Here is a 26,826-nt window from a genome sequence, read left to right as displayed (position 1 = left end):
GTGTTGATTAATTGCATGATTGGTTTCTGATTAAGGTTTAGTTAAGTATGAAAAATCAAGCTAGTTTAGCATAAACTTAATGAACCTATGCTTGAATAGGTTGGTCATTCATACAGTTTACGAAACTTTTAAAATCTTCTTCTAAGAAAAGAAAGGCTTTGAATTTTGGATAATTAACTGATTTCTTAAAAAAAGTTTTGGATTTTTGCAAGTTAATAGTTGATTTTCAAAAGTTTCATATGACAAGCAATGAGCACTGTACTTGAAAACAGTTTTCTTTCTAAATATCTTCTTATGACAATTCTGAAAATCCGTGGTAAGAGTGTAAGACTATGTGATTAGGTTGTCACTCCCTACAATTTTATCTTTTCAGGACGGGCGAATAAACTTGCGGAGTTTTTGCTAAGTACTTAGATATGTTGTTTTTGTTTGTATTCATATGTAATAGATTTTCCTCGTCTTTATTACTAAATTCTTGTAAGAGGGATATGATTCGTGACTGTAATGACATGTATATATATATATATATATATATATATATATATATATATATAATATTTGTAAGTTGCTTGAGTAAGAAGTTTTGTATATATGTATATGCTTGTTTGTTTTCATGAAAAAGCATTTCCGTATTTTTAAAGAAAACAGCGATACAGTTTCGAGTCAAAGACTCCTATTTTATTATTATGTATACGGAAGTCGTCGTAATACTTCTTGTTATCAGAGTGACGCAATCGGAAGCGTGACATTTTGATAGTAACGATGTTACAATAATGACAAAATATTTGGATGAAATTGTCAATTTTTATATATTCTCTACAATATTAATTTTTAAATGTAATAAATTTTTTTATGATGTAGGTTTTCAATTGTGTATTTAGGGCTCAAATATGTGCACATAAAATATAAAAATTTAACTATCTTGAGTATATACTTTTACAACTTTTAAAATTGTTACAAATTCTATATTGTAAACTATGTTGTGGACACTAATATAAGTCTTGTGTCTCTTATTATTTTTCCTGTTTTTTCTAGAGCTCTATCTAAATCTAAGTATCATAATAAAGAAGATTATTTAATTTGCTTGCTTCCATATTTTTTTTATTTGGCTGTTTAATGACTAAAGACGAGATAGTGAATGTACAAGTAAAATTATTTATGTAAAACTTAAAGATATTTTATTTTATCAATTATATACACAAAATATACACTTTTCTTTTTAATCATGCTGTTAACACAGTTGGTTTTAATTTGTTCTCTAGTAAATTATGGCTGACTTAGACAAAAATAAATTAATACTTAATCACCTTGTATATTAAACCACAAAAATTTAAAATGAAAAATGTAATATAATTTTTTATTACAAAATATGCTAAAACAAAAGACTTTTAAAAAAACAAAAAAAAAGGAGAGAAAATAAACTATGGTTGTTCAGGAATTGGTTAAAAAAATTGTTTATTCGAATATTTTTATTTGATTAATTTATTATAGTATAAATATTTTAATGTTAATTGCACAGTATTTTTTTTGTGAAAGATAAAAGTAGAAAATATTGAATAAATAATTAGAATTTAAGAGTGAAAAATATATGGCAAAAGCTAGTGCACTTTAGACAAAGTAGGGAGTGTAGCACTCTTTAAAAGTTAACCTGCTATCAAAAGTAATTAGGTAAATTAAATTTATTTATTATTGTTATTTTTTTTGTCATGGACTGAACAAACAAACCGGCACTAACAAAAAAAACTAATTTGCTCGTTTAACACATGACTATCTTTATACCAGAAAAGTACTCAGAAAAATTTGATCGACTTCCTCCGTGTTGATGTGATGTCTTCAAGCATTTTTACTGTTTTGTTTGCTAGCAGGCCACTATTGTTCTGTCTAGCCATAGATTTTGATGCTCTTGAACCCACCCCATTCCACATCTACCATAAATGGACCTTCAAAGTCCAAAAAATTGCTGCCATAGAAAAGGAAGACGCTGTCTGTCGTCGCTGCTGGTTGGTTAACTCCAAACGTAAAACTGATTCTGTAGAAGAACCCGGTCTCCATGAAGGCGCCATGATTCTCAGATGACAACGCAATAAAAGCACAAAATACATGACAGTTACAACAAGTCCATTATCTTTTATTTCAAATTATCCTCAACGTGTACGTAATAGAATGAAAAATTAAAATATAATTATATTTAAACAATTATTTGTATTATTTTTATTAATTTATTCAAAAAATAATTAAATTTTGAAGCTAATTGGTATAAAATATTACATATATAAAACTAAGAAAAATTTTTAAGAATGAGCCTAATAAATAATTATTTTATTTAATATATAATTAAGAGTATTTTTTTCTTTGCCAACGAGTTATAGTTCAAATGACATAGTCTCTATATTCACCTAAAAGTTGGTAAAAAAAAAGAATACTTTTTTTTATTAACTTTTTTAAACATTAATTATTTATTTTACATACAATATAGAAATAAATGAATATAATATTTATTGAGTAGACGCAGTTACGTAAAAAAAATTTATTGTCATAGTATTTGAACCAAAGAAAAAAAAGTATTATTTTAAGAAAAACTAATAATATATTTTTAATAATATTCTTAATACAAAATAATAAATTTTAAATATTTTTTTAAATAATATATATTAACTAAAATAATATAATTATCCCAAATAATATATTATAAATATAGTAAAATGACATATTTCAATAAAAAAATTGTTAATAAAAACTTATATAAATTTTTGTTTCGCACAAAATAAAATTATTATATGTTTGTTTGCTTTTTACGTTGTATATATGTTTTTTTAATTAAATTAGTATAATATAAAATCTTTCATCATTCTGTTTATATTTAATGTTTTAATTTTGTTTCTCACAAAATAAAATTATATCTATATAACACAAAATTTTTTATCATTGTGTTTATATTTAATATTATAATTTTATTTCACATAAAACAAAATTTATTTAAATTTTAATATTATATACATAATATATATATATATATATATATATATAACACAAAATTTTTTAGCATTGTGTTTATATTTAATATTATAATTTTATTTCACACAAAACAAAATTTATTTAAATTTCACATAATATATATTTAATATTATTTTTTTTAAGATTCTAATATATCTTTTTTTCTAGATTTAGTACATGAATTTTTAACTTATTTTTTATGTATTATTTATTTTAATTCTAAAGTCCAATAATTTTTTTGACAGACATTTGTTTTTAATATTTATATACTATTTTTTTTATTTTGAACTTCAGCCCAATATCTGAGACTTACAAAAAAAATCTAAAACTTATCAAAAAATGATTAACCTGATTAACATGTTACCTTTTTAAATTCAGACCATTCAAATAAAATATAATAAATGAAGAGTTCAGATTTACGAATTCACAAGGTGTGCAGCACTCCATACTTAACAAGGAACGTTTAAGGATGAACCAAAATATATTGAATTAAAAAGTTTAATTTAGAGTGATTTGTTAATGAACTAAATAAGAATACTAAATAAATTTAACTTTACTATTTTATACCCTTTTCAAAATGAATCCTTAAAAATAGAATTTATATATTTTATTTTTGTAAAATTTAGAATAATATAACTAAATATTGTTATTTATTTAATTTTTTTAAATATTAATTTAAAAAAACTAAAACAGACACAATTAAATATATTTATTATTTTTTTAATTTAAAAAATTTTAAAAAATTAGAATAACCAAATTAAAATTCAAAATTTTAAATTTAAATCTTCTTAACCTAACATATTATAAATAAAATCCTAAATATTCTTTTAAACACAGATTTCAATTGGTTACCGCACTTATGTGGTAACTAAAACAAACCTTTCTTCCGGTAAAAATTAAAAATTGGTATATGAATTGCGAAAAGCTCAGCAATCCAAGGATGGATAAGAAGAAGAAGCTGAAGCACACGGTGAACAAAGCAAAAGAGGAATCAAGCATGGAAAAGAAGCATCAGAATGGCAAGAGCAAGAGCATTCACCACATCCTCCCTCTTGACCTGATTCACATAATCCTTCTGCGGGTGCCGATCAGACATCTCGCTCGCCTCAGGTGCGTTTCCAAGCTCTGGTGCTCTCTAATTTCTAATCGTGACTTTGCGGAATTGCATTTTCACCATTCTCCCGCTGCCACCAACGCATGCTTCTTCATGAAAAACGACACTATGGCTGACTTGGTCTACTTAGACGACAATGATGCATCACAAAAAGAGGTGTGTCCCCCTTTCCGAAAGAAACCACCTTCTGTTTTTTTGGTCGTAGGATCCTGCAGAGGCTTTATTCTCTTCCATCGAGACCCACATTTTCTTGTGGTATGGAACCCACTCACTGGATCCAGCAAAAGAATATCCTACTCTCATATTGTTCATCGTAGTAAGTCCCCTGTCTATGGCAGGATTGCCTACGGTGTGTATCTGCATGGATTTGGTTATGATGCATCACAGGATGATTACTTACTTCTTGTAGCTTGGTGCGATTGCGAATTACAATATCATTTGGATTGCTTTTCCTTGAGAACCAATTCATGGATTAATCTTGATGCTGCTGTCCCCAATCGCTTGGGTTTTCTTTGCTGGCATTCTGGTGGGTTGTTCTTTAATGGCGCTGTTCATTGGGTGCCTTTCGATCTTAAAGATTACAGGGATGCTATTATTATCTTTGATCTCGTGGAAATGACTTTTTCAACTATATCTGCGCCGGAACAACTGTCAAGCTCTTATACATGTCTTGCCCTACTCGGAGGCTGCCTATCCTTGTATTCTTGCAAGGATGATTGCTATAACACTGACATATGGGTGATGAAAGAATATAAAGTGCACTCATCTTGGACTCTCTATCAGATTCCTTGCAAGTACTTCCGGCCTCTGTGCTTATCTAGTAATAAGGATATTATTGGAAGAGGTTATACTTCATGTGGTAAAACAGGGTACTTCATATATAATGTGAGAGGAGACCTGCTCAAGCATTTTAAAGATCTGTGTTGTCAGCTTCCGAGACGTGAACCCATTATTGTGTATACAGAGAGTCTCTTGCCACTCCCTAGTGACATTAAGGATAAGGATAACAAGAACAAGATGAAGAAGGAAATCCGTATGTAACCATTTTCCTATGCTTTGCACGACCTGTTAGTTTTCATTGCATTTTGCATCAAGTTCCAATCAAATGTGACTTTTGTTTCTGGATGCTGAAATTTGAATTTATCAATGCTTGGGAATCATTGATCACTGTCTTGCTTCCTGTAGTCCGGGCTTGTGGTGCAGTTTTGAAGTTTAGATTATTTTCATGTCTAAAACTTTGTCTTTTACCTGAGCTTTTTTTTTTTTGCAGGCCATCAAGTTCACCATGAATAATTTGAACAACCTGGTGTTGCTAAAGGTTAGCATCAGACAAAGAAAGAGAATTAGGAGCCAACATACAAGTGAAGAGCTTGACACATGGGGAAGAAGAACATTTGAAAAGTGCAAATGAAGTTTAGTTGGTTATGCAAAAATTTAGATGTTTTATTTCTTAGTTGGTTATGTAAAACTTTAGATGCTTTATTTTGCAGATTGCATATTGTACTTTTCTTTTATCATGTCAAAACCTTATGAATCCAATCTAGAAGTTTTAATTGTAGATTCTTTTAGGGATAATACGTTTCTCCTGCAAACTTGAGATGCTAGGTGTAGAGTCTAGTGAATTTGTCAAATGAATCTCTTGTAAAATTTCTCCTCAGCACTCACCCCTTCATTCGTCTTCATCAAGGACCCTGCAGAAGCTCGCTACTGCTCTGATCTAAACGAAATATTTCATGACGATACTATTATTCGGTTGCTCAGGTAGAAGAACTACATGACGAACATATGAATGGAGTGTTATTTTTGTTTGCTGGATTGGAATTATGATTTTCTCTGTTTAGGTGTGACAAACTTTTTCTTTTTTGAATGATTTGTTAGTTGAATTGAATATCTTTTCCGATCTGAAAGTTTGGTTAAGCTTTATTAGTTTGATTATCAATTTTACTATGGTTTTGTTTGTTGAACATGACTTTTCCTTCATGAGACTATTTATTTGGATGTGTTTATTTTAAATTTTTTAAATTATTCTAATCTAGTTGAACCGCTAAAAATATAATCAAAATTTTTTTTCCTTGACTAAACTGGTTTTTACTATTGTCAACACTAGAAGTCTTAAGACAAAAGAAACAAGCTAAGCTTTTATTTTTATCAACTTTTACTTGCATTGTGATGCATGATGAAAAGATCCGTGAATCTTCGTACAATGAGAATTAAAATTTACTATCTTGTAACTACTAATGAGCTTTGATGGTGAACTTGACGGCAAATGCTTATTAAGAAATCACATTAATCCTTGAATTAAGATTTGTTGTTCATTGGTTGAAACCTTTGACCAAAATCAGCAGTAACTCAAAAAAAATAAAAAATAAAAAAAATTTATGGTTGCTGAAAATTACTTCCAAATAACCGATTCCAAGGTTGCATTATTTCTAGGAACTGAAAAGAGAACAAAAAAACGCGGGAAAATGCTCGTCTTTTTAACCGAATTGATGGAATAGGCATATGAATCTTTTTCCTCGCCAAAAACCCTAACAACTTGGACACTTGATTCTGTTGTAAATAAAGTGTAGGTTTGCAAGTTGAGCTGGAAAGAAGCATCTCAAAACTCTTGTTCTATTTTTCTTTTACTTTAAAATATGATTTTCTTCCAACTATGTTTGGGAAAGACTCAAACATTTGAAAATGCAATTGAGTTCCCTCTTGTTAAATTCAATATGTCTTTTAATTATATATAATAGTAAAATAATATTTCTTAGATTATGAATGCAGTTGAAGTTTTACATTTACTTCTTTATGTTTTATAGCTGTACAATATTTTCTTTGTTGCATTATCTTTCACTGATCTATCATTAGATTCGGTTCTTTGAATACTAACTGCTCTGTTTAAATGATTCTAAAAAGCTTATATTGCTAATCGCCTTTTCTTCATGCGTTGGTGGTCGATAGAAAGAGTGTAATAGGTCGTACAATGTATACACACAATATTACACTTTACTACGAGATTTAACATGTGAATTCCACCTTGAAATTTATCAATTTACTAATTCAGTTTTTTTGCTTTAAGAGTGAGCTGTATTGGCTCATTAAATTCTATTTTTCTGCATGTAAATACATAAATATAAGCATATAATCATCTTGATTATAAGTCAAGGAAAAATGGATCGTTAAAAATCAATTCTCAGAAATGGTAGAGTTAAATGCTATAACCTATAGTGCATTTAGCTTGTTGATAAAAAGATTGCATTTTTACCTTCAATTTTCTTTTCTTTTCTTTTTTTTTTCTTTAATTTGATAGTTTAGTAAAGCTTTCTCTGAAACTACGAAGCTATACAAGCTTAAACAGGTAACTATTAACGAAATCTCAAAACAAAATTAAACTCACCATTATCATGCCACTCACCAACAGGATACACATATAAGAGGAATCTCGATAAAAAAAACCTCTAAGAAACATAAAGAGAAAAAAGCGTACTCCTTTTATATGAACTAAGGCGATTAAAAAAATAGTAGATATTACAATAAAAATTTTATAATTCTCTTCATGTAAATATACTTATTTTGTATTGAATTACAGAGTTTCACTTTGATATGTTATAAAAGTGTTACCTTTATTTAAAGTGTGACTAAATAAATAAATTACACTTTTAACACAAGTATCTTTATAAAAAGATATTTTTAGCATCTTCATTTGAGTAAGTGTTTTAAAAAATGGTGGGTACTCCCATGAAGATATTATAATTGTCTTCATGTGATGATTTTTCTTTTTGACCCTTAGATGATGGAGTGTAGGGTTAGATTTTGATATGTTATAAAAGTGTTGTTTTTATTTGAAGTGTGGCCAAATCAATAAATCACACTTTTATACAAAGCATCTTCATAAAAAGATGTTTTTTGCATCTTCATTTGAGTAGCTCCCTTAAAAAATACATCACACATAAAACCAAACAAACACCATTATATCCAAGATCCAACCTCACAACATCCAAATAGAACGGCTCTCCGGTTTACTCTCGCATGTAGGGGTGTTCATGGATCGGATCCGATCCGCATATCAGCGGTATTTATCCGAATTCGATCTAAAAATTGCGGATATGGATCCAATTCACAAGGCTATCGGATCGGATTGCGATTTTGTGTAGATATTCGTATATTCGATCCGCATATCCGCAAAAATAAAGAAATAAATAAAAAAATATTCTTTTATATTTTATTTCAACTAATAATTATCATATATGCTATATTATTTTAATTTATTATTTAAGAAATGTATGTTTAATATTATTTTAAGAGTAAACATATTTAAAAGAATAAAAAATTAAATTTTATTAATATTTTTTTAATAAAAATAAGCTTTTAAAAATATTTTTGTGAATCCGATCCGCACATTTGCGGATTGGATCGGACCGGATCCAAGCTTTAAAACTGTGGATATTGGATCTGATCCGATCCGCGTTCACCCTAGACTCGCATATCCCATCTAAGAATATCTCTCTTCAATCCTTCACATATGTAACATCTTGGGCTTGTAAGCGACAACACTATTTTGGTGGCGAATCCACTATGTGCACTTGCCCTGTCTGCTTCTTTGAAATCACAAAATTGTTTTTGATGAGCTTTCTATCTATTTTCTTCATCATCATAATAACAATATCTTTAAAACCAAAAAGTTATTCTTGATCAGATTGCTATAAGTCAGTTACTAAGGATTTGTATTTTACATTCTTACATCAACCTGCTACACTTAAACTAATATGTAAAAGAAACTATCAATCCAAGACAGATAGATCAGACTAGAGTAACTAGCAATATTTCAGAATATGCATAATGCAAACTCAAAACAGAACTGAATAGGAGTAAAGCAACAATAAATCGCTACTAAAGAATGATATACAACAACTAATTAAAAAATTTCACTTGGTCTTAATGACTATATTGGTGATTATAATAAAAATACTAAAATGTAACATTTTACCATATTAAAAAACAAATTATGTTTACTACATCACATCAAAATGTCATAAAGAAGCTATAGGTATGCTGTATGCTAATTATTTTTTATATGATGGATGAAACAAGTTAACGGTAGTTTCTTATTTGGTGGTATAGGACATGACAGTAATTAGATAATAGATACAAATAAAGTAACCTTTTGAAACAAAGAGCGAAGTCTGTCCTAAACAATAAAATGAGAGAAAATGCTTTGATTAACCCAATGTGGCCAAATGAAATTTGCAATTAAATGAAAACAGTGAACTAAGCCAGTGAGAGAGGAAGAAGACGTGCTGTTCTGCCCAGAGCTGCCGCGCGAAGGATCGTCGCCGTCACCCTGTGTCGCCGTCAACCCCAGCCACCATCGCCGCTGTTCGTGCCTCTGCTTCGATGCGCGTGGAGAGATAAGGGGTCGCCAGGTGGTTCCGCCGTCATTGGAATTTGCGGTTGAGGAATTTGTGGCATTTTTGCGATAGAGTTGAGTTTTCGAGGTTGCATGTAACGATTAGAGTTGCTGTGGTTGTCTTGGGAGTGGAATGAAGCTGTGGTGGTTGCAGCTGCCACAGTTGCGCGCCAAGGAAAAGGATTTTTGACCCGCTGTATAGCTGTTGGTCTAATTTTGGAAATGATTTTAAAAGAGTTTGAGAAATGTTTTGGATGGGATTCTTGAAGGGTGGCAACGTTCGAATTTTAAAGGAGATGTTGCCGAAATTTTTAAAAAAATTGAAAGTTTCGTTTTAAGTGGTTATTTAGAAAGATTTGGATTTTAAGGATTACATGATTTGATTTTGAGTTATTAAGAAAATAATTACGTTTTGAGTTTGTTTTATTTAGAAAAGAATGAATTATATTTTGATATAAATTATTGATGAACGTAATGGGAGGTGTGATATTAACTATTAAGGAACGAAGGATGATGAGGATTGATTTTAAAGTCTGATTGTTGAATGATATTGAAAATGGATTTGAAAATGAATTTGAATTTGATTGAGATATATGTGACCGGTTAAGAGGCGGTGGCATTGTCCACTTGCTCCGGGTAAAGATTGTTGTGCGTGGGGATCGTGGTGGTTTACCGCCCACGAGTTTGTTGTTTTCCAATTGAAAACGTCTGTGGGGATCGTGGTGGTGTACCACTCACCAGATGGGGATTGTGGTTCTGTACTGCTCACCTGTTTTCAAGAGGACAATGTCCGAGTTAGCTACCGGACATGTCGGGTTGGCTGTAGGACAAACATTCATCATATGCATTTGCATGCTTTATTTGGGTTTGAATTTGTCTTGATTTGCCTAACTGGTTAACTGTTATTAACTGCTATCTAAGCTACTTGTTGTATCTGCTATCTATACCTGTGTTTTCCTTGTCTGTTTTGTCTGTGTTTGTTCTGGTGTGGTACTTTTGAGATTGAGTATTGGTGCTGAATTGATAATAGTGTTGATTAATTGCGTGATTGGTTTTTGATTGAGATTTAGTTAAGTATGAAAAATCAAGCTAGTTTAGCATAAACTTAATGAACATATGCTTGAAACAGGTTAGTCATTCATACAGTTTAAGAAACTTTTAAGATCTTCTTCTAAGAAAAGAAAGGCTTTGGATTTTGGATAATTAACTTATTTCTTTAAAAAAGTTTTGGATTTTTGCAAGTTAATAGTTGATTTTCAAAAGTTTCATATGACAAACAATGAACACTGTACTTGAAAACAATTTTCTTTTTAAATATATTCTTATGATAATTCTGAAAACCCGTGGTAAGAGTGTAAGACCATGTGATTAGGTTGTCACTCCCTACAATTTTATCTTTTTAGGACGGGCGAATAAGCTTGCAGAATTTTTGTTAAGTACTTAGATATGTTGTTTCTATTTGTATTCATATGTAATAGATTTTCCTCGCCTTTATTACTAAATTCTTGTAAGAGGGATATGATTTATGACTGTAATGACATATATATAAAATATTTGTAAGTTGCTTGAGTAAGAAGTTCTGTATATATGTATATGCTTGTTTGTTTTCATGAAAAAGTATTTCCGTATTTTTAAAGAAAACAGCGATACGGTTTCGAGTCAAATGCTCCTATTTTATTATTATGTATACGAAAGTCGTGTAATACTTCTTGTTATCAGAGTGACGCAACCGGAAGTGTGACATTCTGATAGTAAGAGTGTTATGACAAAATATTTGGATGAAATTGTCAATTTTTATATATTCTCTACAATATTAGTTTTTAAATGTAATAAATTTTTTTATGATGTAGGTTTTCAATTGTGTATTTAGGGCTCAAATATGTGCACATAAAATATAAAAATTTAACTATCTTGAGTATATACTTTTACAACTTTTAAAATTGTTACAAATTCTATATTGTAAACTATGTTGTGGACACTAATATGAATCTTGTGTCTCTTACTATTTTTTCTAGACCTCTATCTAAGTATCATAATAGAGAAAATTATTTAATTTGCTTGCTTCTATATTTTATTTTATTTGGCTGTTTAATGACTAAAGATGAGATAGCGAATGTACAAGTAAAATCATTTATGTAAAACTTAAAGATATTTTATTTTATCAATTACATACACAAAATATACACTTTTTTTTTTTAAAATCATGCTGTTAACGCGGTTGGTTTTAATTTGTTCTCTAGTAAATTATGGCTGACTTAGACAAAAATAAATTAATACTTAATCACCTTGTATATTAAACCACAAAAATTTAAAATGAAAAATGTAACAGTTTTTTATTACAAAATATACTAAAACAAAAATCTTTTAAAAAAACAAAAAAAAAGAGAGAAAATAAACTATGGTTGTTCAGGAATTGGTTAAAAAAAATTATTTATTCAAATATTTTTATTTGATTAATTTATTATAGTATAAATATTTTGATGTTAATTGCACAGTATTTTCTTTGTAAAAGATAAAAGTAGAAAATATTGAATAAATAATTAGAATATGAGAGTGAAAAATATATTGAATTAAAAAGTTTAATTTAGAGTGATTTGTTAATGAATTAAATAAAAATACTAAATAAATTTAACTTTACTATTTTATACCCTTTTTAAAATAAATCCTTAAAAATAGGATTTATATATTTTATTTTTGTAAAATTCAGAACAATATAACTAAATATTCTTTAAATATTATTACTTATTCAATTTTTTTTAAACATTAATTTAAAAAACTAAAACAAAGACAGTTAAATATATTTATTATTTTTTAATTTAAAAAATATAAAAAAACAAAATAAATAAATTAAAATTTAAAATTTAAATCTTCTTAACCTAAGACATCATAAATAAAATTCTAAATATTCTTTTAAACACAGATTTCAACTAGTTACGCCACTTGTGTGATAACTAAAGAAAACCTTTCTTCTACTAAAAATTAAAAAATGGTATATGAATTGCGAAAAGCTCAGCAATCCAAGCATGGATAAGAAGAACAAGCTGAAGCACACGGTGAACAAAGCAAAAGAGGAATCAAACATGGAAAAGAAGAATCAGAATGGCAAGAGCAAGAGCATTCACGACATCCTCCCTCTTGACCTGATTCACATAATCCTTCTGCGGGTGCCGATCGGACATCTCGCTCGCCTCAGGTGCGTTTCCAAGCTGTGGTGCTCTCTAATTTCTGATCCTGACTTTGGGGAATTGCATTTTCACCACTCTCCAGCTGCCACCAACGCATGCATCTTCATGAAAAACGAGACTATGGCTGACTTGGTTTACTTAGACGGCAATGATGCATCACAAAAAGAGGTGTGTCCCCCTTTCCAAAAGAAACCACCTTCTTATTTTTTGGTAGTAGGATCCTGCAGAGGCTTTATTCTCTTCCATGGACAGCCACATTTTCTTGTGGTATGGAACCCACTCACTGGATCCAGCAAAAGAATATCCTACTCTCATATTGTTCATCCTGGTAAGCCCCATGTCTATGGCAGGATTGCCTACAATGTGTATCTGCATGGATTTGGTTATGATGCATCACAGGATGATTACTTAATTCTTGTAGCTTGGTGCGATTGCAAAGGACAATATCATTTGGATTGCTTTTCCTTGAAAACCAATTCATGGATTAATCTTGATGCTGCAGTCCCCAAACTCTTGGGTTTTCATTACTGGCATTCTGGTGGGTTGTTCTTTAATGACGCTGTTCATTGGGTGCCTTTCGATCTTAAAGATTACAGGGATGCTATTGTTATCTTTGATCTCAAGGAAATGACTTTTTCAACTATATCTGCGCCGGAACAACTGTCAGGCTCCTCTCCAAGTGTTGCCCTACTCGGAGGCTGCCTAGCCTTGTCTTCTCCCAATGATGATTGCCGTAACACTGACATATGGGTGATGAAAGAATATAAAGTGCACTCATCTTGGACTCTCTATCAGATTCCTTGCAAGGGCTTCCGGCCTCTGTGCTTATCTAGTAATAGGGATATTATTGGAAGAGGCTATACTTCGTGTGGTAAAACAGGGTACTTCATATATAATGTCAGAGGAGACTTGCTCAAGCATTTTAAAGATCTGTGTTGTCAGCTTCCCAAACATGAACCCATTATTGTGTATACAGAGAGTCTCTTGCCACTCCCTAGTGATATTAAGGATAAGGATAACAAGAAGAAGATGAAGAAGGAAATCCGTATGTAACCATTTTCCTATGCTTTGCACGACCTGTTAGTTTTCATTGCATTTTGCATCAAGTTCCAATCAAATGTGACTTTTGTTTCTGGATGCTGAAATTTGAATTTATCAATGCTTGGGAATCATTGATCACTGTCTTGCTTCCTGTAGTCCGGGCTTGTGGTGCAGTTTTGAAGTTTAGATTATTTTCGTGTCTAAAACTGTCTTTTACCTGAGCTTTTTTTTGTGCAGGCCATCAAGTTCACCATGAATAATTTGAACAACCTGGTGTTGCTAAAGGTTAGCATCAGACAAAGAAAGAGAATTAGGAGCCAACATACAAGTGAACAGCTTGACACATGGGGAAGAAGAACATTTGAAAAGTGCAAATGAAGTTTAGTTGGTTATGCAAAACTTCAGATGTTTTATTTCTTAGTTGGTTATGTAAAACTTTAGATGCTTTATTTTGCAGATTGCAGAATGTACTTTTCTTTTATCATGTCAAAACCTTATGAATCCAATCCTAGAAGTTTTAATTGTAGATTCTTTTGGGGATAATACGTTTCTCCTGCAAACTTGAGATGCTAGGTGTGGAGTCTAGTGAATTTGTCAAATGAATCTCTTGTAAAATTTCTCCTCAGCACTCACCCCTTCATTCATCTTCATCAAGGACCCTGCAGAAGCTCGCTACTGCTCTGATCTAAACGAAATATTTCATGACGATACTATGATGAAAGTGACCTTTATTGATTTCATTGTCCCAATGAAGAACAAGAAGGAGAAGAATATGGACCAATCTCGTGAATGTGATACTAGGAGGGTGCCTAGCCTTGTATTTCATAAACTACAATTTTGGTGATAATAGAACTCAGATATGGAAATGTGAATTCATCTTGGACTCTACTCTATCACATTCCTTAATCCATATGATGTTTCTTAAGTATCCAATCATTTTCTCAGGAAAACTTAACAACATGAAAATCAATCCACTGCTTATGAAAAATTTAAGTTATCTAACATTCAATTTGATTGGTTTAAAACCATAGATTATTAATTCTTATTGTTATGAAAATTCTTACATTAAACTTACTGCTTCATTAAGGATATATAGTAGAGGTGTTACTGAAACTACTTAAACACGTTTTAAAAGGATAGGTCCTATTCTGCTATTCTTTGCACTACACTATTCCTCGTTGGTTTTATTACGTTGTGATCAATGTAAAAGTACTGAGCAAGATGCATTGTGCATCAAGTTGCATTCAGATGTGAGTTTTGACTATTCATGGCGAAACTTGAAGTATCAAATGCTAGGGTAATCATTAATAGTTGTCTTGCTTCCTACAATCTAGTATTGTGGTGAGGTATGCTTCGTTATTGTGCTGAGTGCTATACATAAATATACTTTTTCTTATTGATTGTATACTTTCAGTTAAGATGTTAGCTTTGGCAATACCTTAAATAATTTTTGGTTGATGTGTATCCTTTGTAATATTATTAGGTACATCACAATGAAATAACTCATAAGATTTATCTTACTGTCATACAAATAATCAATATGTGACTGATAAAATCTGTTGATAGCCAATGAATTGCTAGTTGCTACCCATAGAAGGCAAAAATGAGGATTAGTGAACTCAATTTAAGAATTTGCCGCTAGCTAACAGGTTGTTACATGTACAAACGAAATTCGAATCTTGGCCATTTGATTAAACGAACTAGTGAGCTAACCACCAAACTATTCCAACTTTATTCAAAAGCTAAATGCATAAAGGTGCATGGTTAATGTTTGGGCATCCGGGAATTTATGAGGCCAAAATCCTAGCTATATATGTATGGAACAATTCTATGTCAAATTTAACTTGAATTGAAGCCCATTTCCATTTACCATCATGAACAAGAATGAGTTTCGCTTAAAATAGTTAAAATATGATTGTGAATTTTGAAATAATCTGTGAAAATTTTATTGTTTGTAGGAAAATTGATCATTATTTGTAGGAAAATTGATCATCATTGGCAACAACTGCCTGCCATTGAGGAAGTCAGAGATTGAATACTATGCTATGTTGGCCAAAGGTTGGAGTTCACCGTTACACAATGGAAGTAAATTCTTAATATTATACCTCCCATCTTCTGCTGTCTCTCTTAAATGTTATGATAGCTTGCATTACAAGTCCCAAATTACTTACTTTGATGTAATATTCATATAGCTTATTAGGTTATTCCAGCTTGGAACATTACTTAGTGCCATATAAGAAAAGCTGGTCTAGTCTTATACTATACACTAGTCTCAAGTAGAAAGAGCATCACATCAAATTGAAACATATGATTGAATGTCCTAACTTACAACCTTACTAATATTTCACCCCTTTGATTTATGTACTTTTTCATATGACTGGTTTGTTTAGGTACACTACGCACGCTATATGTGTCCAAAATATGTTGCCCCTTCTTAGTGACTACTTTAATTTGATTTGAAGAAAATGAGCTTCTCGGAGATATTTGTGCTTGGACAAGTGAAATTTAGCGGTGTATTTTTATAATGATGATGCCCAAACTAAAGATATGGGTCATGAAACAGAGGAGGCTGCAACATTATCCACATTTTTTTCTAGTTTGTTTATTAATTAATCTGATAAGAAGATGAAAAAGAAAATGTAACATTGTCTCATGTTTTGCAATTAGTTCAGAGCTTGCTTGGTTACCTACTTTCACTTCACAATGAGAAATTAATTTTTTTTAATGCACTGTGTCAAACTAACATTAAAATTTGGTTAAATTTATGATTTATTTGAGTTTGCATACAATAGGAATTAAAATTGCTATCTTGTATGTTGTAACTACTAATGAGCTTTGATCTTTTTCATTCCTACGGTATCCCCCAATACGACAGGCCAATGACTAATCCATCGCGAATCGGAACTCTATTTAAGGGTTTGTTGCTGGTCAATGGATTCCTGTATGCACAAAGCAGGATTCGAATCACTAATGCTGGCTTAAGTAAACAAGTGAGTTGATCACTCGACCAACCCAAGTTGATTACTATTAAGTTTTGATGGTAAACTTGAATTCAGCAAATGCTTATTATCAAATCACATTAATCCTTGTATTAAGATTTGTTGTTCATCGGTTGAAACCTTTGACCAAAATCAACAATAACTCAAAAAAGAAAAAAAATTATGGTTGCTGTAAAATTGAATTGCTTCCTCATTTTTCTAAAATAACTGTTTCCAAAGTTGCTTTATTTCTAGGAACCGAAAAGAGGGGAAAAAAAACGCGGGAAAATGCTCGTCTTTTTAAACGGATTGATGGAATGGGCATATGAATCTTCTTCCTCGCCAAAAACCCTAACATTGGACCAATAGTAATGAAGCAGTCCAGCATGGAGAAGAAGAAGCTCAAGAGCTTCAACGATCTCCTTCCTCCGGAGCTGATACGAGCAATATTACTGAGGGTTCCCATCAAACACCTTGCGTGCGTCAGGTGCGTTTCCAAGCTATGGAATACTCTCATTTCCGATCCCAATTTCGCAAAATCCCATCTTGACCTCTCTCTCGCACCCTCTCATACATGCCTCTTCCTCCAAGACAATTCTCACGCTTACTCAGTTGACCTCGACGCACTGCTTCAAGATGATAATGATGGCGTTGATGCAATAGCCCTCTCTCTCCCTTTCATGAAGAAGCCACCTTCTGATTTTCATCTTCTTGGTTCCTGCAGAGGGTTCGTACTCTTACACCGCGAACCACAGTTTCTTATCTTATGGAATCCACTCACTGATTCCTGCAAAAGAATCTCATACTCTCATATGGTTAATGCCGTAATAAATGGTAGAGTTTATGATCGTCTTGTTAAGGTCTTCTGCTTTCTCCATGATGCGCTTCTATATGGCTTTGGGTATGATGCGTCACAAGATGATTATGTAGTAGTTGTAGCCTATAAGGGTAAAGACGGCGAAAACCATTTTGATCTGTGTTATTTGAGAAGCAATTCATGGATTAGTCTTGATGCTGCACTTCCCAAATCATCGTACTGGGATAATTGGAAACCCAAGGGGTTGTTCTGTAACGGGGCTATTCATTGGTCTACTTATGAGTACTGTATTGACATTCTTATCTTTGATCTGAAGGAAAGAAGTTTCTCCACGATATGCGGGCAACACCTATTTAAACCCCATCTCGTCCTGCTAGGAGGATGCCTAGCCTTCTATTTGTATGGAGAGAATACAGCAGGAGAGAATACAACTGAGATATGGGTGATGAAAGAATATAAAGTGGAGTCGTCTTGGACTGTGTATGAGATTCCTCTTGAACTCTTTAAGCCTCTGTGCTTATCTGCTAATGGGGATATTATTGGAAGATGTTATCCTTCAGATGGTGAAGTAGGGTTCTATATATATAATGTCAGAGGAGAGCTGCTCAAACATGTTCAATATCTTTATGGTGAGCCTTCCAACCACATAAGGTCCGTTGTACATGTGGACTGTCTCATGGCAGTCCCTAGCAACATCAAGAAGAAGAAGAGGAAAAAGGGTATGTAATGTGTGCTTTGGGTCATTTTGTTGCTGTTATTTGTGCTTGTGTTATGATTGATTGAAACAAAATGAGCTTGATGGATTATTAAGTTGCAACTAAAGGTGAGTTTTGACCACTGATGGTGACCTTGAAGTCCATTAAACCGTGTCTAGCTTCTTATTATCACGTCTCCAATTGAGGTTCTTTAAGGTTAAGATTATTTCTTTTTTCATGTCTAATCCGGTGAGTCTTACTGGTTGGTCTTTTATGCACTCAGTCAGAATCACAAAGAGGTTAAACAAGGGAGGAATTAGGAGCTAACATGGGAACAACTTGGACACTTGATTCTGTTGTAAATGAAGTGTAGGATTGGCAAGTTGTGCTGGAAAGAAGCTTCTCAAAACTCTTGTTCTATTCTGCTTTTGCTTTAAACTTTAAAGTATGATTTCCCTTCCAACTATGATTGGGGAAAACTCAAAAATTTGAAAATGCAATTGAGTTTGCTCTTGTTAAATTCAATGTCTTTTGAATTTGAATTATATATAATAGCCCTATATATGCAGTTGAAGTTTTACATTTGCTTCTTTATGTTTTATCACCGTGCAATATTTACTTTGTTGCATTATCTTTGACTGATCTAACATTAGATTCGGTTCTTTCAATACTGATTTCTCTGTTTAAATGATTCCAAAAAGCTTACATCATAGCTAATTGCCTTTTCTTCAATGCATTGATGGTTGGTGGAAACAATGTAATAGTCTTGCAGGACCATTCTCCACATATATGTTTGAAATGTGAAGTTAAAACCTGGCATATGCTTGTGATTAGACTTGATAGCTCTGCCTAGTTCATGGATATATCTACTGAGAAATATAAATTCAGAGACATCGAGAGAAAATAATGAATAAAAATATGAGAAGATTGAAAAGCTTCTACCTATTCACTTCAGTTGGATGTGGGAGATTCTGGGCTTGATGGTGGGACTTGATAGCTCCGCTTAGTTATGCTTCTGCATAAATTATTTAGATGTTAATAGATAGATAGATTGATAGATAAGAATAAGATTCTTATATCAACCTGCTAGACTTAAACTAACATGTAAAAGAAACTTTCAATCGATTACAAATAGACCAGACTAGAACAACTAGCAATATTTCAGAATTTGCTTAATGCAAATTCAAAACAGAATTGAATAAAAATAAAGTAATATTAAACCTCTATAAAAGAGAGATATACAACTGCACTTTATCTCAATCACTGTAGTGGTGATTATAATAAAATGTATGACATTTTTACCATATTAGAAAAGGAAATCATGCTTACTATATCACATCAGAGTACCATATATTAAAAGGAAAAATGACTTGCCCAAGATACTGGTCGAGTGTTTCTATGATGAGCTTACAACCATTCTTGGGCTTAACATGTTCGAGGCTATTTCTCAATGCTGGCTTTGGGGCAACAACATGCACAACTTGCAAGTTAGTCAAGGACCACAGTTGCTCTGGAAGCTCATTCAAGTTGCAGAATTCGATGATCAGATGCTGGAGAGATGGCATTGCACCTTTCTCTAATATCCATTCTTTGAAATTCTTCTCTGCCAAATGAAGCACTTCAAGATTTCGGAAGCTTCCAGCAGCAAGGCGAAGAGAGTCGCCACTGCCCAACCCTTGCATGGTTACTTTCAGAACACGGAGGCTGATGAGGTCTCCCAGAGTAATCAAGCAACTGTAGTTGAATTCCCCAAACCATTGAAGCTCCTCATCTGATAACATTATGTTTATCTTGGCAATACTGGAAGGAAATTCCCGGGCTTTTAATGGTAATTCCTCAAAGTCCACCAGTTTTAGTTTTTCTAGATTTTCCAGGTGATGCAAGCCTTGTAATAATTGATGCTCTGTATATTTACTTTTGATATTCCACCGCAAACCCAATTTTCTAAGCTTGGGGAATCTTCCATTAACAATGGAGGATACTGTCAATCCTTCTTCAAGAGTGACAACTTGGAGGGTTTGGAGATTCGGCAAACAGTCTTCTCCGGGGGTGTCCGTTGGAATCGTCTTACTCGTCATGCATAGCCTCCCTTCAAGATGTCTCAGTTTCTTGAGCCTCCATATTTCATGTGGGAGAGTATAAGTATTACTATAGTCATCTTTATGACCATAGAGAGCAATATTTTCAATAATTAGAGTTTCTAGATTTGGAAGGGCGCAGATTGGAACAACCTCGTCTGATTGGTGGAAACACTTCCTTAGTCTCAAGTATCTTAAATAGATAAACATCTCCAAATCCCGGGCCATTGATGAATGAAGAGTACCATATCCAAGGTCCACAATGCGAGCTAAAGGGAAACTTGATAGACGTATCCATCCAAAGTTGATGTCGTCCCAGATGCAGATTAAAGAATGGATTCTGAAGTGATCGGACTGCTTAAGTGAAACCATATAATTTTTTCGAAGGGACAATCTACAAGATTTAGCATTGCCCAAGGAACTAATGTTCTTCTCCGTGCAGATCTCTATTTGTTTATCAGCTCTACTCTCTGATATGCAAAGATCAAGGAGAAGGTCATGAATCCAGCAGCTTTTGACCCCGCCATCACTCCTTCTTTCTACCACCATCACCAAGCTACGATCCACCAACTCATTCAAGTACTCTTCAGCAATATCTTCTACTTCTGGACCATCTGATATTCCTATTTCTGGCAGTTGTATTAATCCTTCAGCAATCCATAATAGTTTCAATCGTTTCACATTAATTTTATAATCTTCGGGATACACCCCCAAAAAAAGAAAACAAGACTTCAGTCTTTGAGGTAAACTGTCATAACTGAGCTTTAACACATTTATTACTCTGCCATCATCTTTGTCAACATACCAAAGAACGTTGCGCACGATTCTTATCCACTCAACTGTTTCTCTCCTCTTCTTAGCAACAACTCCTGCTAAGGTTACAATAGCAAGCGGTAAACCTCGACATTTTTCAACCATTAATCTACCCATATGTTCTAAAACAGAGGGACACTCCCTTTCCTTAAACACCTTTTTGCAGAATAATTTCCAACTTTCATCTTTATCTAGCAATGGAGGGTAGTAGGACTTTGATCTTGTATAGTTTGCCACGCCATCATTCCGGCTAGTTATCACTATTGCACTACCATTTTTGTTATCCGGAAATAAGCATTCTATTTCATCCCAAACTTCAGGCTCCCATATGTCGTCAAGTACTATCAAATACTTCTTCTCCTCTAAGAACTTTTGGAGCTTGCTCTTTTCATAGTCCTCACCATTAGTAGACATGGAAAACCCAAAACCTTGTAGAAGGCTTTGAAGAAGCTCCTTGGCTTTGTAGTCCTTAGAAACAGTAACCCACACACAATAAGAGAACAACTTCTTCACCTCATTGTTGTTGTAAATATTTTTAACAAGGGTAGTCTTACCCAATCCTCCCATGCCTATCACGGAGATAACGTTAAGATATGACTTATTTTCCTTCAACTGCTCAATTATACAATTAAAGATATTCACAAAGCCCACCATATCTTCCTCAACGACCTTATCTTGCTTTTGATTGGATCTAGCACCTTCCATTCCTTCAAATTCACCTTCATTAATGCAATATTTCTCAATCTTGAATCCATCTAACACTTGATTATTTAGGAAACTGACATCTCTTGTTGTTATAACAAGTCTGCTTCCAGGATGAAACCAATCACTTCTTCCTACCAATGAGTGCAACTGTTCTGTAGTAGCAACATCATCAAGAACCAGAAGGACTCTTTTACCGCGGAGACTTTGTTTTATATCAGAAGATCCTGTTAATGTGCTTCCCCGCGTAGGTCTTTTATGCCCACCCATCTCATACACAAGTATCTTTTGGAGATTTTCGAGGCCGCTTCTTGCTGATTTTTCAGATACTTTGTCAAGAAAACTTGCAGCTTCAAATTGATGCCTGAACTTGTTAAACAACTCTCCAACAAATGTGGTCTTGTTACCATCTCCATAAATGACCAGCAGGCAAATGGTATTGTCAGATTCAATATTCCAAAGTGATTCCACCGCTTCAAAGTGAGAATCAAAGCCAATTGGATGCTTAATGTATAGTGGTTCAGGAGGAAGCTTTTCCGAGACCTCTTGAACAATTTTCTTGATAATCTCACCTTCATAGCTGCAAGAAATACCTCATTTTATATAAAGAAATACATACATACACCATCACAAAATGAAGCAAAGTTACTATAAATGCTCAAAATCTTGTAAAGAAGCTGTGAAAACAGAAGCTAACACTAAAACATTAAGGTTACTTCATGAACTAAAGGTTACTCACCTCTTCACTGTACAAGTCACTCCACTTAGATCGGCCACTTCACGCAAAGCCGACCTCCATGCTTTTATATCATGGGAGTCTTTGCCATATCTGTCTTCATGCTTCATCATGTCTTTTTCATATTGGTTCCTCTGGCGCCTCACATCTGATGGTTCCACTTGATAAAAGATTGGCAAAACTGGTTGATGTTTTCCATTATTCCAGCACTTCATGATCTGTACTAGTTCATCCAAACACCATGTGGAAGAAGCATAGTCCTTACACAGCACAGCAATAGACATCCTGTTATTATAATCCATGAGTAAATTAATTAGTTAATTAAACTTGTTAGTAGTTAGGTGATGATGATGTAAGCAGTTAGTTATTTTCAGTTTTCAGTGAGGTGATACCTGGATCTTTCAATGGCTTCAAGAAGAGTATCTCTGATTCTATCACCAACTCTGAGGTTCTCATCATCTCTGAAGGTGGTGATTCCTCTCTCACACAAAGCATGATAGAGGCGATCAGTGAATCCGTATCGGGTGAAGCCTCTAAAGCTCAGAAAAACATCATATATGAAACGTGAGGAGGAAGTTTCTGCATCATGATCTGCCATGAGACCAAGTTTTAGTGGATCTTACAATTGTGATGGCATAGTTATTCAAACAGTGAACTAAGAAACTATGCTTGATAGAAAAGCTTTTGCCAATGTTAAAATTCTAAAGTCGCATAAATGGAGTTTGTGTTGTAAGTCATTCACAAGTCGTTAGTCTTACTAAATATTTTAGTCATTCTCCATTGCCTTACTTTATCCCAAAGTTGCACATCATGATTCATGTGTCTACGTAATTTTATGTATTATTTACGCACAAGTTGCATTATTATGATTGAAAAAATATTTATTTACACTACAGTCTGGACCTCTACATGTTGACGAAGTTTCTTTTTTTTCTCCACCTTTTGTAAATGTGATGACTTAATTCAGACAATAGTGTGTGAATGTCGTTTTCTAACTGTTTTTATGCGCCAAGATCAAGCAGTCTAGGATTCATTACCGAGTATTTAAGGTTCCATCTATGCATAATGCATAATGACAACTTTTTTGGATGTAACCTTTTTGCTACTTTCAAAGTTATATTATTGACCAGGTGTTTGTTATGGTGTCTAAAAGTTTGATGTCTAATTGCTAAAAAGGTTAAATAGCTGAATTTAGCTAATATGTACTCTTAGAATACAAGTTAATATTACTAATCAAGAAAGTAATTATAGAAAATTTGCAAAAAATTTAGTTTATGATGGATATCAATGATTTAGAGAAGAGGAGGTTGAATTTAGATCTCTTTTAACTTTATTTGAGTAATCTTAGAACTTGATAGAATTTTTGGATTATGTAGAGTTGCTTCGGGTGAAAGGTAGGAGATTCTTTTATTTTGTCTCTTGTCAAAGGAGGAGCTAGAACAGAATTGTGCATAAGGTATATAGCTGTGATGTCTAGTTGGATATAATAAGTAGGAGATTATTTTGTTTTTTCTCCTAAAGTATAAAACCAGAAACAGAGAAGAGAGGGAGAAGTAACACAACTATATATCCTGGTTCAGCTATTCACTCCAGTCTCTAACGCAACAATAATGGAATTTCACTATTTTTGAACAAGATTATATTTACCAATTTTCTTAAAATTCTACCCAATTCTATCGGGGACAAATCCAGCTTCTACCAAGCCAAATTTGACTAAAAACTCACCCTAGCTTTTAATTGCAAAATGCTCACCCAACTTCTAAGGAAATTCCCTCGGGATCATGAAAACGAAACAGTAAAATGTACAAAGAATTCCTGAAATAAACATAGGCTTTTCTTCAAGTCTAACTCTCTCTCTCTCTCTCCCTTTTTTCACTCAATGGTTTTTTCTTACATTCGTCATAGTAATGCCTTTCACCATTAAAACAAAGAAAGATTAAACTGAAAAAACAGAATATTCAATAGAGAACCATGAAAGAAAAGAATGAATAATTCGGTAAATTATGGGAACTCAAACTTTGTGCTCTCAACCCTTTAATAGAGGAGTGAAGTTTCCAAAACTTGAACCTTGGGTTACACATGTTTGACTTCTTCTTCCCCAATATTAACAGTAGCAACAGTATCACAAATGAGAGACAGAATAGTAATAATGACTGAATCATACATACATCCATATCTTCTATCTCCTCTTTCATCCTTTTTCTTTGATTATTATTATTATTATTATTATTATTATTATTATTATTATTATTATTATTATTATTATTATTATTGCGGATATAAAAGTAGTATTATGCCAACTGTTAAATCATATTTTCAGAAAAACTAAACAACATGAAAATCAATCCACTACTGATGAAAAATTCAAGTCATCTAGCATTAAATTTGAATGGTTTAAAACCATAGATTATTAACTTTTATTGTTATGAAAATTCTTATATTAAACTTACTGCTTAATTAAGGATATATAGTAGAGGTGTTTAATGAAAAACTATTTAAACATGTTTTGAAAGGATAGATCATATTCTGCCATTCTTTGCACTACATTATTTCTGCTAGGTTTTATTACTTTGTGATTAATGTAAAAGTACCGAGCAAGATGCATTATGCATCAAGTTACATTCAGATGTGAGTTTTGACTATTTATGGTGAAACTTGATGTATCAAATGCTAGGGGAATCATTAATAGCTGTCTTGCTTCCTACGCTCTAGTCTTGTGGTGAGGTATGCTTCGATATTATGCTGCGTGTTATACATAAATATACTTTTTTGATTGTATACTTTGGATTAAAATGTTAGTTTTGGCAACACCATAAATAACTTTTGGAAAAGTCTAGGGGCCAGCAATTTTTGTGTTTTCTGGCCAGCACTTAATCATTAAAATAAAAGTGAGTGATCTCCTACCATTAGATGTAATCTCACACTATTAAAAATACTATTGATGGCCAATTAATGGTTATAAAACACCAAAATTGCTACCCCCTAGCATTCCTCATAACTTTTAGCTTATGTGTATCTTTTGTAATATTATTAGGTATACATTATAATAAAATAAGACTCAAAAGATTTATTTTAATGTCATATAAGTAATTAATATGTGATTGATAAAATTATTAGTCAAAAAGTTTTGATAACTAACCAGATGTAGAGGCAGAGGTGCTTACCTGAACTAGGTGTTACATATACATTGAATTTTCTTAAAATTTTTATGTTTTTACAAACGAAATCAACATATTTTATACTGATGGTTTTAGTGGCTAAGAGAAGGGGGTTAAATCTTAGCCCATTTTTCACTTTAGAATACTTTCTAGTTTTTGAAACAATTTCTGGAGACTTTTTTATTTTTGTCTCGTACCCAGCCACGAGACTTTTTCTTTTTATCTCGTTACTAGGCACGAGATATTTTTAGTTTTATCTCATAGACAGCAGATACAGAAATGGAGTAGAAGATAGAGAATATTACACCAAGATATATCCTAGTTCAGTTGCTAAGTGTAGTACAGCCTACATCCAGTCTCCATCACAACAATGATGGAATTTCACTATAATCATCCTTGATTACAAACACCAATTCTCTCTAGGAACTACCCTTTCTATCTGGGACAAGTACAAAATCTAATCCCAAACTGAACTTGACTTGGTCACTGCCAAGCCTTCAACTGTAAAGTGCTAACCCAACTTACAAGGAGATTCCCACAGAATCATGAAACACAATACAGATGTACAAAGGAACTCTATCGACTACTATGGCTTTTTCTTTTAATTTTGCACTCTCTGCCTTTTTTCGCTCTATAGCTTTTTCATACAAACCTCATTGTTTGCCTTTTTTCATGAGACTCAAGACATGACAAAATTAAACAGAAAAATACAAAACAGAATACATTGAAGGAGAAGAACTTCTGTTAACTTGGGTAGCTATGAGAACTCTGTGCCTTGCACTCTCACTCCTTACTTCAAACCCTGGCTGTTCACCCTTACTTATAGGGGGAAGCCTCCACGGTTGAAACCAAACAAACCAAGCTAAACTTCTTTTTCTTCATGCAACCGGTTCGGCCAGAGAGAGAGAAGAGGAAACCGAATGCTATATCTAACATGCAATTACCTCTTAGTCTTCTCTTTACACCAAACTTCATCAATCCGAGCCATCCCTCCTTGCTTACACTCCAAGAAGGACTCCTAGCCCTTGATGCTTCTTGATGCATGGCAGCTCCTCCTGCTCCACTTTTACTTCATCCTTCACGTAATCACCCTAGCTACCTTCTGTGATGAGTGAACCTAAAA

At 32.8% G+C, this 26,826-nt stretch overlaps 4 protein-coding genes across 11 annotated transcripts; 3 read left to right on the top strand and 1 right to left on the bottom strand.

Annotated features, from left to right (window-relative positions):
- Positions 1 to 3,853: 3,853 nt before the first annotated feature.
- Positions 3,854 to 5,666, top strand: LOC112798045 (F-box protein CPR1-like). 3 transcript variants are annotated; one of them, XR_011871573.1, is made up of 2 exons: positions 3,854 to 4,104; positions 5,379 to 5,666. XR_011871573.1 is itself a non-coding variant. In XM_025841200.3 (2 exons), exons 1-2 carry the CDS (start codon positions 3,905 to 3,907, stop codon positions 5,399 to 5,401), a joined length of 1,260 nt encoding a protein of 419 aa, XP_025696985.1. In that variant the 5' UTR covers positions 3,876 to 3,904; the 3' UTR covers positions 5,402 to 5,666. The 3 variants fall into 3 exon arrangements, 2 of the variants coding, with proteins under 2 accessions (XP_025696985.1, XP_072071396.1); XM_025841200.3 differs by having other exon boundaries at positions 3,876 to 5,141; XM_072215295.1 differs by having other exon boundaries at positions 3,876 to 5,175.
- Positions 5,667 to 12,438: 6,772 nt separating this feature from the next.
- LOC112798044 (F-box protein CPR1-like) lies at positions 12,439 to 14,269 on the top strand. 3 transcript variants are annotated; one of them, XM_029298066.2, is made up of 3 exons: positions 12,447 to 13,013; positions 13,107 to 13,730; positions 13,964 to 14,269. In XM_029298066.2, exons 1-3 carry the CDS (start codon positions 12,494 to 12,496, stop codon positions 13,984 to 13,986), a joined length of 1,167 nt encoding a protein of 388 aa, XP_029153899.1. In that variant the 5' UTR covers positions 12,447 to 12,493; the 3' UTR covers positions 13,987 to 14,269. The 3 variants fall into 3 exon arrangements, with proteins under 3 accessions (XP_025696984.1, XP_029153899.1, XP_072071395.1); XM_025841199.3 differs by having other exon boundaries at positions 12,439 to 13,730; XM_072215294.1 differs by having other exon boundaries at positions 12,447 to 13,764.
- A 2,670-nt stretch (positions 14,270 to 16,939) lies between these two features.
- Positions 16,940 to 18,796, top strand: LOC112798043 (F-box/kelch-repeat protein At3g06240-like). Its single transcript, XM_029298065.2, has 2 exons — positions 16,940 to 18,240; positions 18,500 to 18,796. Exons 1-2 carry the CDS (start codon positions 17,076 to 17,078, stop codon positions 18,541 to 18,543), a joined length of 1,209 nt encoding a protein of 402 aa, XP_029153898.1. The 5' UTR covers positions 16,940 to 17,075; the 3' UTR covers positions 18,544 to 18,796.
- LOC112798042 (disease resistance protein RPP13-like) lies at positions 18,722 to 23,281 on the bottom strand. 4 transcript variants are annotated; one of them, XM_072215290.1, is made up of 5 exons: positions 22,938 to 23,281; positions 22,549 to 22,830; positions 19,591 to 22,389; positions 19,159 to 19,231; positions 18,722 to 19,029 (listed from the first exon to the last, which is right to left on the bottom strand). In XM_072215290.1, the coding sequence occupies exons 1-4, from the start codon at positions 23,141 to 23,143 to the stop codon at positions 19,168 to 19,170; spliced, it is 3,351 nt and encodes a 1,116-aa protein (XP_072071391.1). In that variant the 5' UTR covers positions 23,144 to 23,281; the 3' UTR covers positions 18,722 to 19,029; positions 19,159 to 19,167. The 4 variants fall into 4 exon arrangements, with proteins under 4 accessions (XP_072071391.1, XP_072071394.1, XP_029153897.2 ...); XM_072215293.1 differs by having other exon boundaries at positions 22,549 to 22,805; positions 22,938 to 23,069; XM_072215291.1 differs by having other exon boundaries at positions 18,876 to 19,082.
- Between the last annotated feature and the right edge of the window lie 3,545 nt (positions 23,282 to 26,826).

The sequence above is a fragment of the Arachis hypogaea genome, chromosome 14 (assembly GCF_003086295.3).
Source record: "Arachis hypogaea cultivar Tifrunner chromosome 14, arahy.Tifrunner.gnm2.J5K5, whole genome shotgun sequence".
Taxonomy (NCBI): domain Eukaryota; kingdom Viridiplantae; phylum Streptophyta; class Magnoliopsida; order Fabales; family Fabaceae; genus Arachis; species Arachis hypogaea.
The sequence above is the reverse complement of the archived record's forward strand: the minus strand, read 5'-3'. Positions and strand labels throughout refer to the sequence as shown.